This window comes from Rhinolophus hipposideros (assembly GCF_964194185.1).
Source record: "Rhinolophus hipposideros genome assembly, chromosome: 7".
NCBI classification, from domain to species: domain Eukaryota; kingdom Metazoa; phylum Chordata; class Mammalia; order Chiroptera; family Rhinolophidae; genus Rhinolophus; species Rhinolophus hipposideros.
Window position 1 is genome coordinate 50,634,636 of NC_138053.1, and position 13,517 is coordinate 50,648,152.

Consider the following 13,517-nt stretch of genomic DNA (forward strand, 5'->3'; position numbering starts at 1 on the left):
GCATTGTGTACCAAAAATGTCTTTAGACAAGATCACAATTAAAATAAATAATACGTTGCCTTCATATTTAAAAAACAAACAACTTGTATATAAATACTCTTTTCCTTGATCTTTTAAAAAACGCTGGCTACTAAAGAAAAAGAATTAATGTTCTTTCCTAATGTTACCTTATGTAAACAAGAAAAATAAAAAGAGGGTCCTCTGATTGTCTTTAGAGATTGCTTATGTATCCAATGCTTTTTAAAGTAGAATTAATGAAAAAGAGCAATTAAGTATTGCATTCTGGATGCTATTCTGGTAGAAAAGTTATATTGAACAAGAATTCAGATAACCACAGTTCTTTACCACTAATTCCCATGGGAAAGTCAGTTAATCTTTTTGCCTATTAACTTATCATATACAATGGAAGAAAACCTTTGTTACTTTAAATAGAAGAATTTCTATAACAGGCATAGCAATGTAATTTGATCCTTTTGAGAAATACGTTTCTCTTAACTATTCAGGCTTTGGAGCTTGGCCAGAAGCAGTAATAATTAATAATGGCTCCATTTAACAAACCCTGGCAGTGTGCTTTGATAAGGTTTTATAAACATTATCTGTTTAATCCTCATAGTGATTATACGCGTAAGTGATGGTTGTTTTTCCCATTTTGCAGATGAAAAAACTAAGGTTCAGAGAACCTAAGTAAATTGCCCAAGTTCATGTAGATAGTAAGTGAGGGAACTGGGATTCCAACCCACATCCGTCTGAGTCCACTGTTCATGCTCTTGCTGCATTGTAGTGTTATGTAACATGAAGAGAGGAAGCTTGAGCTTGTTTGCAGATTTGTACTATCCTTAGCACTTAGCACCATCATTTTCATGTTGTGACAAATTATCTCTACTTAAAGATGATTTTTAAAAATGTAAAAGTTATTAAAACTAATTGCATATCTATTCTTCCTTGCAAATATGTATGTTTATTTTCTCTTAAATCTACATACTCTTAAGTACTCTTCAAAAAGATTGGTTTATATGTGCAACTTTTGGTCAGATGCTAGAATGCCAAGAAAATATTCTTTGTTTCTATTTTTTCCCCACAGATATACTCTTTCTCCTAATTTCCTATTATCCCTGCTCATTGTTTTTATGGTTCTGTTCTTTTTCATTACTGGGTCCATCATGTTTGGGCCCAAGTAAAACCATCCTTTTATCCTGCTCCCACTCCTGTCCTTGCTGCCCTATTCCACCAAAAAAATAAAATAAAACAATTTATCTTCTCAGAAATTGATAGCAATGCTATGCCATTTAATTTGGTCTCAATAATATCCTTATATTGGCTGATAGATTGGTTGGTTGGCTGGTTTCTTTCATTTTCATGTGCTCTTCTAAGCATTAACTACCTTATGGGGAGAGTACATACTCAAATAACCTATTTTCTTATGTTCATTTCACCTGCCCAGTTCAAGACAAATTGATTTCTTTTTCCTTTTGCTGACTACATTTGGGAAGTTCATAATTGGTAACTTATTTATAGAGAATAATTATAACTGATGCAACTCAGTTAAAGAAAACTGTAACTATCCATTGATGTCAGGTAGAAAACAGTTTCAATCTATTGGTCTCTGGACATATTGGCTTAAAATTATACTATGAAAGGCACAATTAAATATAAAAATAATATACATTGTTTTATTTTCAAATACAACTGTGACAGTGCAGAGTCTTTCTTGCCTCTTACTCTAATTTTCCCTTCCAAAAAAATAGTTACGTCAATGTATTTCATGCACATAATACACTGTGTTATCCTAGTTTTACTATAAAATAATCTTACAGTGTTATATCTTGTTACTATGAAATATAATTTAGTAAGAAAAAGTAGCGTAGGTTTAGATAATCTGGTATTTTAACCAAAACAACAGGGAACCTAGTCAGATTGACAATAGAAGTCATTTTGAATTACATACGACCATTTCCAGGATATCAGATACAATGTCTATTTATATTATGATACCAGTAAGTTTGAAGATCCATTAGAATTTGTTTGCTTAGTTCTAGAAAATCCTTTACCTCCCAGTTATAGGACTGTCTTTTTTATATCAAGGGTATTTTGCTTTACACGTACATATGTTATCAGTATTTTACCGCTCATAAGAACTTTAAAATGCCTCGCTATTCTTTCTTCTCTTTTCCCTGATATTTCTTTTGCTTAGAATGATATGATTATAATATAAATCATAAAAGATCGTAAGAAAGTAAAATATTTTTTATTGTTTGAAACTCCATGAATAGTCGATGGCCATGTCAAGATAATTTGCCCCTTTGAGCATAGCAGCCTCATTGCCCTTATTTGTTGATTTAGTCATACCCTGAAAGCCATAGTCTAAGTAATTTTTTCCCCATAAATTGATCTAACACACTTTTTACCAAGATTTCAGAAAAATGTTTAGACTTAAGAAAATCTGGACTTTAGTGTTTACTGAATATCGGAGAACTTTGTTTATAAAATACATATTTGGAGGTCAGCATTTTAAATATATATATAAAAAGAAAGGAGTATTGCAGATCTTATTCAAATATACTTGAGTAATTTTTACTCATTTTGCTATTATTGTCCATGTAGTAATTTTCTAGGTTACTGAAGCTTATTCTTTTTAAGGAACATACCTTAAGCCCTTAAACCCTTTAGGTCAGTGGTTAGCTGCACGTTATCTTGTAGAGATCTTTAAACAAAACAGACCTATGTCAGATTTACACCAGACCAATTACATCAGAATCTTAAGAGGTGAATCCCTGACATCAGCTTTTCTAGTATTAGTATTTTTATTGTTTATGTTAGTATTTAAAAAAATATTCTCAGGTAAATCTAAACATGCATTTAGTGTTGACAACCATTCTTGAAAACAAGATCTCTATCATGCTGTAAATTCCTTTACAGCAAAATACATACTCTAGCAGACATAGTAGAAATTCAGTTAAAAGTGTGATAAATAAATGAGTCTTAATCACTTTGACCTTTTAAAAAATATACATTTCCCTACCCTTTAAAAAAGAGAATGTGAAACATGATATTTAGTTTTTTCTCTTGACGAATCAAGGTCACGATTATGAAAATAATTTATTTTACTTTAATACACTGTATTAAAGTCATTAAGGAGCTACTCAGACAGCTAATAATTATTGTGCCAGATATCTGTGTACAAAACATTAAAAAATCCCTGCTCTTCGGAAGCTGACTTTCTAGCAGGGATAAACTGACAGTAAAAGTAAATATATAAATTATATAGTATGTTAGAAAGCAATCAGTGCTGTGACAAAAAAAAAAAAAGATTAGAGCAGAGGAAGATCAGAAGTACCAGGTGTGGGAGGTTGGAATTTTAAATAGAGTGGTCCTCCCTGAGCTGACATTTGTGCAAAGATTTGAAGGAAGTGAGGGAATTATCTGGGGATAGTGTTGGAAGTGGGAACAGTTAGGAGAAAGACCCTAAGCATGCCAGGAGTGGTTGAAGGAACAGTAAGGACTGGCTGGAGCAGAGAGGGCAGGAGGGAGAGGAGCAGGACGTGAGAGAGGCAAGGCGGATGGCATGGTTATGTAGGGCCAAGCAGACGGTTGTAAGGACTTTGGCTTTTTCTCTGAAATGGGGAGCTGTTGCAGGGTTTCAAACCAGGCATTGGCTTCATCACACTTAGGTATTAATAGAATCGTTCTAGCTGTTGTGAATAGAATCATTCTAGCACTTGAAGTGGTGGGTAGGGGGTTGGAATAGAAGATAACCGATTAGGAGGAGACTGTTGTAGTCATCTAGGAGCGAGAGATGACTCTGACCAAGATGGCAAAGGAGCAGGTGGCTAAAGGCTTTCTTAATGAATTAGATGTTTAGGATATGAGAGAAAAAGAGAGAAGTCAAGGATTACCCCAGGGTTTAGTTTGTTGAGAAGATTAAGGCTATTTATTACCTACATTAATTTTTTTTCTTACCCCAATATCAAGCTGTGAACTTGCATTTCTTATTAGTTATTGTGTCTACCTCTAATTGCCTTCACCTCTTCTAGACTATATTGCTTTAGTTTAAATCTTCTGTAGACCAACAAACAAAAACGTTTAAAATTGCATGTATAAGGTTGTTAACATACAAGGTGTGTATCAAAAAATACGGTGAATGTTTAAATTTAAAAAAAATATTACAGTAAAAGACACATTGCCATTAATCCCCCTCACTTCAAACACACTTATCCCGTCGTTCTTGCCACTTTCTGAAGCAGTTCTGGAAGTCCTCTTTTGTGAGTGTCTTTAGTTGTGCTGTCGTGGCTGCCTCAATATCCTGAATCATTTGACTTTAGGGAAGAGCTAGAAGTCTCACGCTGCCAGATCCAATGAATAAGATGGATGAAGACACACTAATGTTTTTGTTTGACAGAAATTGCCATATACCAGAAACAATGTGTGGCACAGAGCATTGTCATGATGGAGGATGATTTACGGCACACTTGAAAACACACCTTCTCTCAACCGTAGCTCACACCCGACTGACTGCACTGAACAAGTTGAAACTTATCTCACACTATTACTAAGGTTTGATGTGCCCCTTGCTATATTGAAGATCCCTGCCTTTCCGTTGGATGGCATCTGGCAGCAGCATTCACCGTATTTATTGATCACACCTTGTGTAATGGGCTTTGAGAGTTTGTGTTCCTCTATTCAGTAGTGAAGGGGAATCAGTCTTAATGCCAGGACTTGTAACGGTTACCTTCTCTGTTGAGGCCTTAAACTTTCTTCTGGGTTCACAGTGTATTCTGAATGATTAAGTTTGCCATAAGACTGAATTTCTTAGTAAGAACTCATTTATTTATTTACATATTTACATATTTATTAATTATTTACATATTTTTAAAACAGGCAAAAGAATGGACTCCAGCAGGAAAAGCAAAGAAAGAGAATCCTGCTAAGAAATTTTATTCTGAATCTGAGGAAGAAGAGGACTCTTCTGATAGCAGCAGTGACAGTGGTGGGCTTTGTAATTTATTAAAAAACATTGTTCACTGTAGCGTACATGCTATGCCTTCAACAAAACGATAACACCTAGTACATAATATTCAACGAATGGGTTTAAAATTTATACTATTATAATAATTTTTTTCATTTACATATCACTGTTTTGTTTTCAAAGTAGTTTCCAATCCCTTCTTATTTGACATTCCCTCTTGGACACATAGCTAATAAATGATGGAGTTGAAACAAAAACTCATGCTTTTCTAAATTCTAACCTCATTTGCCTATCATATTCATTAGCATATTGAAAAACATTTTAGATTTGGTAAGCCTTTAGTGGGACCTTTAAAAGTAATTGTCTTTTATTAAAATAACAGTTTATTTTAAACTTTGAGCAATCTGTTCCTCATCCATTTTATACTCTTCTATTTCTACATGAACCTATATAGAGAGAAAGCTAAAAATAATAAATCTCTTGTGTATTATAAAGAAACAAAGATCTAAAAAGATTGAGGGCAACAATGACAAGAATGCTAAATCAAAAGGATTTATAAATTCTGGGATTTAGCTATGCAAATTGGATAATGTACTTAACCTTTTTCTATATTTGATAAATGAAGAGGTAGAGTTAGATGCTATTTTAGTCCCTTCAATACTAGAATTCTGTGAGTGATTTGCATAATGGAAAATATATCGGAGTTACTTTCTAACATTCTTATTAATAATTAACCTAATAGACTTAGCCGACCCTAAGTCAAATGACCCCTTTCTTCTAAAACTTTTATTCCCTAGAGAACCAGGGCCCCTCACTATTGTTTGGTCATCTGTTACCTTTCTCTAAGGTAACTCACTCATTTTTTCCTCTGTTTCCCCTATCAAAGTCTTTGTTTTTAGTATCTGATAAATTAATCTGTGGTACATTACCTTGTGAAGTAATAAGCTGAAAAATGGATAAAATAGTTTAATCTAGAGAGTGCTAAAAAATATGGAATTTCAGGCATGATGTAGACCATTGAGAAAGACCTGTTTGTATAGTTAAGAGATAAATATGAATATTTAACTTCGTACCATTTATTCGCAAGCTCATGCCTGTTCATAGGCTAACCTTTTTCATACATATTTGAAATACTTCTTTAAAACTTTTCATGGGTGACAGGAGTTCTACTTTACTTACTGGAGGAAATAAATCACTTTTCTCTTTAGAAGGTACGAGATTTTTTTTTCCCCTGTGAAAAAATTTTTTTAGAATAAATTCCTTCAAGGATTTACTAACTTGAAATGTACGTAATGATACTTGAAGTGAACTGGACCCAGATTTAAGAGTCTCATGCTCTACCGACTGAACTAGCCGGGCGTCACTATGACCCAGATTTATGTTGAACTCCCATGTAATTCACTTGACAGTAATTTAGGTGCTGTAATTTCTTTTCATAATTTGTGACGTAAGCCAGTTGTCTGAGTTAGTACTTACATGTGTGCACATTCGATATCACAACAAATTCAAAATAATTCTTATTCAGCAATTTTGTTTTGTCTTTGTAAAGTTTGGGTAAGATAAACTTTGCTCTTTGTAAAAGCTGATGGTAATGAATGGCCTGCCATGTGGCAGGCACTGGTGTCCTAATCGCCTTTACATGTTTTAAACGATTTAATCTTCACCACACCTCTATAAAGTAGCTAGTATTATTATCCTCATTTGCAGGAAAGGAAACCGAGACCCAGAAAGTTTGATTAACTTGCTCAGTCTTGCAACTGATAGGTGGCAGAGCCAGGATTTGAACCAGACATTCCAACTTGAAAACCCATGCTTTTAACCACTGCAAGCTACTCCTGGCTTTTTACTGTGTAATCCATAAGTCAGTCCTCAAAAAATAGGTACTTACCTATTAGAATAATATTTTAACAAGAGGTTGTGTTTCTGCCTAAGCGTACTACATCAGATCACTGGTAGGGGCAACAGTTTGTCCTCTTATCTAGGATACGACTCTATACCTATAATCATTTCCAATGGTAAATAATCACACTTCATGTTTAAAATACACATAAATATACTGTATGCATCCCTTCTGCAAATAGTCCTAGTATACCATAATGTGTACATAAAACAAATGTATAGCTTGTCAATGTAACGTTATCATCTCTTAACCTATGGAAAACTCCTGTGCTAGCTAAAATAAGTAATAACTTTTTAATTAGTAATTTTGTTTATTGCCTTCGAATTTAGAAATTTTTGGAAATTATTTGACTGGCTCATTCTCTCTCAAAATTTGCACTTTGTTCTTAATAAGATTCAACTATTGCCTTTTTCTCTAAATAAAATTTCCTGTTATGAATAGAAGAGTTAAAAGTTAACTTTTTATCCTTACATCATCGTTATAACATTCTTTTTTTAAAAAAAAGTTTTTGCCATACCTAAATACTTATGGCTGTGAAAAGTGAAATTCTCTTAAATTTGGTTCATCTTTTCTTTGCTTTTTCCTACTCGTTACCAGAGCCCCTTCACGCTCCCTTACTGTAGGATTCCAGAGGTCTGAATGATTGGAGTGCAGGAATAGAAAGTGTTAACAAGTGGAGTCCAGTAAACTCAAATTCAACATCTGGTTTCATTTGTCATGAATATTGACAGTTACTTGTGTCCTTGTGTATAATTAAATGGCTGTACATCAAAGAGCATCTGATTCTATGTTTTCAGAGAGTGAATCTGGAAGTGAAAGCGGAGAACAAGACGAAGAAGGAGACAGTAGTGATGACAGCAGTGAGGACTCCAGTGAGAGTGAGAGTGAGAGTGGAAGTGAGTCTGAAGTAGAAAACAGAAGGACAGCCAAGAGGAACTCGAAAATCACAGGAAAAGGGTAAATCATTCTGTCAGAATTTCCTTCAAAAAATATTCTGTGGTATTTCCCTTTAATTCATAGAGTAAGTGAAAAAATAAGTGTACTTTTTCCTCAGCAGATATTAAGTCTTGTAAAATTAATTTAAAATACTAGTTCACATTATTCTACTACTTATAAGGCTTCGTTTTTATTTTGAACTTGAACAAATCTTGGGGCTACGTTTTGAAAACTTGTATAACCTTGGAAGGCTGAGTTAAGTGATCAAGCAGTAGGTATGAAACACTTAATTACCTTTTGTAGCAATTTTGCTGAGGGCTAAAATTAAATTCTTCAACACTTTGCCATTATGTAACTAAGACAATTGATTTTTCTAAATAATGTTATATTAAAAAGATTATGATCCAAATATTAGAGTCAAGGGCTGTGAAGGAAGACGGTCATAAGATATTTAAGTGTTAGCTCTTTTAAAGATCTCCCATTATCAACAACATTATCATGTATTAAAATGTCATTAAAATTTTGAGTAATTGGGGCTAATACCTTGGATTATAAGAGTCTGTTTTCCTCACTGCTGTCTGCGAGTGGCCTCTGCAGACATGATGGCCCTTTCCCCGGGAGCCTGCTGCCCGCTCACTTGATGAGCTTGCAGCCCAGCTCAGTCGTGGCTGACAGCCCTGATTGGGGCGCAGTACGCTCTCTGCTCCTTTTATTACAGACAGTAATTAAAGCAGCTCGCCCTGCCACTTCCATAACAAACACAGCATAATGCCCTAATTATGACTTTATTAATTTAAGTCAGGATTTAATGATTTTAAAAGTGATTTATATTGTTTTTCCTGTTCAGAACAAATGAAATCTGTAGGTTAAATTAATACAGGCTTTTCATCATTGCAAAGTTAAAAAGCTAGTTACCAGTAAATTCTTTTCATTAGATTAACATCTGAAACTCTAAGCAGTAAGGTAAACAATAATTACCCATCAAAATTGAGTGATGCATAACAAAATAACGCTTTTACCACTAAAATCTTATCTTTAAAAGCTAGAAGTTAAATATATTCAGAATTACTTGTGCAACAAAGGAGATACTTGGTGTGTAATGGCCTTTTCTTTGAGAGAAATTCTATACTTCTGGTTTAATATCAGAATAGTTATGATTACATAGTTTATAAAAAGTACCTTATTTCTGGGAAGGGAAAGTTTGGTTCAGTGCACTAAGTATCTTTTCAGGTAGCAAAAGTCAGTATGCTAAAAACTTATAATCATGTATCATAATAGATTAGTTTCATTAGTTTTTTTCTTCACAAATGGACTTTTCTCTTTACCTATGTTTAAATGTAAAATAATTGTTAGATTAAATGAAATCTGAGATGCCTACTAAACCTTATAATTTTAAGTATATATTTTAACCATTGAATTGGGGATAATAAATTGCTATTCTTTGGGGGGGGAACATATTTATTTTTATTTTTATTATTAGTTTTAGGTGTACAAAACAACATAGTGATTAGACATTTACACACCTCAAAGTGATAATCACAACTAGTCTACTACCCATCTGATACCGTATATAGCTATTACAATACCACTTACTATATTCCCTATGCTATATTTTACATCCCGTGACTATATATTTAATTATAGTTGGCATTCAGTATTATTTTATATTAATTTCAGGTGTCCAACATAGTGGTTAGGCGTTTATATAATTTATGGAATGATTGCCCCTGCTAAGTCTAGTACCCATCTGACACGATACATAGTTTTTACAATATTACTGACTATATTCCCCATACTATTTTGCATCCCTGTGGCTATTTTGTAGTTACCAATTTGTACTTCCTAATCCCTTTATCTTTCTCATTCATCCCTCCAACCCTCTCCCATCTACCAACCATCAGTTTGTTCTCTATATCTGTGAGTCTATTTCTGTTGTGTTTGTTCGTTTAATCTGTTCTTCAGATTCCACATATAAGTGAGATAATAATGGTATTTGTTTTTCTCAGTCTGACTTATTTCACTTAGCATAATACCCTCTAGAGGCATGCATGTTGTTGCAAATGGTAAAATATCATTCTTTTTTTGGCAGAGTAATACTCCATTGTATTATGTACCACAATTTCTTTATCCAGTCGTCTGTTGATGGGCATTTTGGTTATTTCCATATCTTGGCTATTGTGAATAGCGCTACAGTAAACATAGGGGTGCCTATCTTTTTGAATTAGTGTTTTGGATTTTTTTGGATAAATACCCAGGAGTGGAATTGCTGGGTCATAAGGTAGTTAATGGTTTTAATTTTTTGAGGAACTTCCATACTGTTTTCCATAGTGGCTGTACCAATTGGCAATCCCACCAACAGTGTGCAAGGGTTCCATTTTCTCTACATCCTTACCAACACTTGTTTGTTGATTTATTGATGATGTCCATTCTGACAGCTGTGATGTGATATTACAGTTTTTATTTGCATTTTCTGATGATTGATTAATGATGTTGACCCTCTTTTCATATGCCTGTTGGTCATCTGTATTTCTCTTTGGAAAAATATCTATTCAGTTCCTCTGCCCATTTTTTAATTGCATTGTTTGTTTTTCTGGTGTTGAGTTGTATGAGTTTTTTAATTTCGGATATTAACCTCTTATCAGCTGTATCATTAGCAAATATCTTCTCCCATTCAGCAGGATGTCTTTTCGTTTTGTTGCTATAAAAACTTTCCTTTGCAGTGCAAAACTATTTAATTTTGTGTAATTCCATTTTTTATTTTGTTTCCCTTGACCGAGGAGATATACCAGTAATAATATTACTAAGGATAACGGCTGAAAGTTTGCTTCCCATATGTTCTTCTAGGAGTTCTATGGTTTCAGGTCTTACATTTAAGTCTTTAATCCATTTTGAGTTTATTCTGGTATATGGCATAAGAGGGTGGTCCAGTTTCATTTTTTTTTTTTTGCATGTATCTGTCCAGTTTTCCCAGCTCCATTTATCGAATAGACTGTATTTATCCCACTATATATTGTTGCTTTCTTTGTGATAGATTAAATGACCATATAGGCTTAGATATATTTCTAGGATCTCTATTCTGTTCCATTGATCTATGTGTCTTTTATTATGCTAATACTGTGCTGTTTTGACTACTGTGGCCTTGTTGTATAGTTTGATAACAGGTAGCGTGGTATCTCCAGCTTTGTTGTTCTAAGGATTGCCGTGAGTATTGGGGTTTTTTTATGGTTCCATATAAATTTTAGAATTATTTTTCCTAGTCTGGGAAAAATGCCATTGGTATTTTGATAGGGATTGCATTGAATCTATAGATTGCTTTGAGTAGTATGGATATTTTAACGGTATTAATTCTTCCTATCCATGAGCATGGTATGTTTCCGTTTATTTGTATCTTCTTTAATTTTTCTCGTCAGTGTCTTATAATTTTCTGAGTGCATGTCTTTTATTTCCTTGGTTAAATTTATTCTTAATGTATTTTGTTTTTTGATGCAATTGTAAATGAAATTGTTTTCTTAATATTGCTTTCTGATAATTATTGGTGTATAAAAACACAACCAATTTCTGAATATTAATTTTGTTTTCTGTTACTTTACTAAATTCATATATCAGTTCTAATAATATTTTGGTGGAATCATGGGATCTCCATATATAATATGTCATCTGCAAATAATGACAGATTTACTTCCTCCTTTCCAATCTGGATGCCTTTTATTTATTTTTCTTGTCTGATTGCTGTGGCTAGGAATTCCAGTACCATGTTGAATAAAAGTGGTGATAGTGGACATCCTTGTCTTCTTCCTGACCTTAAGGAGAACACTTTTAGCTTTTCCCCATTGAATATGTTAGCTGTGGGTTTGTCATATATGGCATTTATTATGTTGAGATATGGTTCCCTCTGTTCCCACTTTGCTGAGAGTTTTTATCATAAATGGATGCTGGATTTGTCAAATGCTTTTTCTGCATCTATTGATATGACCATATGATTTTTATTTTTCATTTTGTTTATGTGGTTTATCACATTAATTGATTTGCAGATATTGAACCAACCTTGCATCCTAGGAATGAATCCCAATCGATCTTGGTGTATGATCTTTTTAATGTATTGCTGAATTCAGTTTGCTAATATTTTGTTTAGGATTTTTGCATCAATGTTCATTAGGGATATCGGCCTATAGTTTTGTTTTTTTTATTTTTGTTTCTCTTTTTGGAATGTCTGTCTGGTTTTGGAATTAGGATAATGATGACCTTGTAAATGAGTGTGGAAGCCTACCCTCCTCTTGAATTTTTTGGAATAGTTGACAAGAATAGGTATTAGTTCTTTTTTGAATGTTTGGTAAAATTCACCTGTGAATCAGTCTGGTCCAGAATTTTTGTTTGTTGGGAGCTTGTTGATTACTGATTTGATTTTTTTATTAATACTTGGTTGGTTCAGTTTTCCTGTTTCTTCTTGACTTAGCCTTGGAAGATTGTATGCTTGTAGGAATTTATCCATTTCTTCCAGATTTTCCCATTTGTTGGTGTATTTTCTTACCTTTTTTTTTTTTTGTATTTTGTTGTGTCAGCTGTCATTTCTCATCTTTTATTTCTGATTTTATTTATTTGGGTCCTCTCTCTTTTTTATTTGATGAGTCTGGTTACAGCTTTGTTTATGTTTTCTAAAAACTAGCTCTTAGCTTCATTGATCTTTTGTATTTTTTTTTTTTTAGCCTCTATTTCATTTATTTCTGTTCTGATCTTTATTATCTCTTTCCTTGTTTGGGCTTAGTTTACTGTTCTTCCAGTTTCCTTAGTTGTAAAGTTAGACTCTTTTTTCCTGAGACTTGTTTCTTTAGGTAGGCCTGCCTTGCCACGAATTTCCCTCTTAGAACTGCTTTTGCTGTGTCCCATTGATTTTCTGTTGTTGTGTTTTCATTTTTGTTTATCTCATGGTATCTTTTGATTTCATCCTTGATTCCATTGTTGACCCATTCATTATTTAGTAGCATGTTATTTACCCTCCATGTGTTTGTGTGTTTTTCAGTTTGTTTGTTTTTTTCCTTGTAATTGATTTCTCATTTCATACTATTGTGGTCAGAGAAGACAGCTAATATGATTTCAATCTTAATTTTATTGAGATTTGTTTTGTAGCCTAGCACATGGTCTATCTTGGAAAATGTTTTATCTGCACTTGAAGAGAATGTATATTCTGCTGCTTTGGGATGAAATAATCTAAAAATATCAATTAAATTTTTTTGGTCTAGTATGTCATTTAATGGCACTGTTTCCATGTTGAATTTTTCTGTCTGGAAGATCTGTCCATTGGTGTCAGTGGAGTTTTAAAGTCCCCTATTCTGATGGTGTTATTGTCGATCTCTGCCTTTATGTGGGTCAATATTTGTTTTATATATTTTGGTGCTTCTTTCTTGGGTGCATGGATGTTTACTAGGGGTATTTCCCCTATATTATTACCATTTTATTATTCATATTTTTTATTTTCTTTTGTGTTTCTTTTCCCTCTTCTTCTTAAAGAGGTCCTTTTAACATTTTTTGAAATACTGGCTTTGTGGTAATGAATACCTTTAGCTTTTTCTTGTCTGAAAGCTCTTTATCTCCTGCAGTTTTAAATGATAGCCTTGCTGGGTCGAGTAGGCTTGGCTGTAGGCCCATGTTTTTCATAACTTTGAATATTTCCTGCCATTCCCTTCTGGCCTGCAAAGTTTCTGTTAAGAAATCAGATGGCAA

General features: G+C 33.4%; 1 protein-coding gene across 2 annotated transcripts in view; it reads left to right on the forward strand.

The window, feature by feature from the left end:
- AP3B1 (adaptor related protein complex 3 subunit beta 1) overlaps positions 1-13,517 on the forward strand; it is a 223,026-nt gene that overhangs the window by 128,229 nt on the left and 81,280 nt on the right. For both annotated transcript variants that reach the window (XR_013993671.1, XM_081054083.1), the window contains exons 18-19: positions 4,876-4,984; positions 7,661-7,820. Coding sequence is in view for 1 of the 2 variants with exons in the window: in XM_081054083.1 (XP_080910209.1) it covers positions 4,876-4,984; positions 7,661-7,820 (269 nt within the window). In the remaining variant the exon portion in view is untranslated. The remainder of the gene's footprint in view (positions 1-4,875; positions 4,985-7,660; positions 7,821-13,517) is intronic.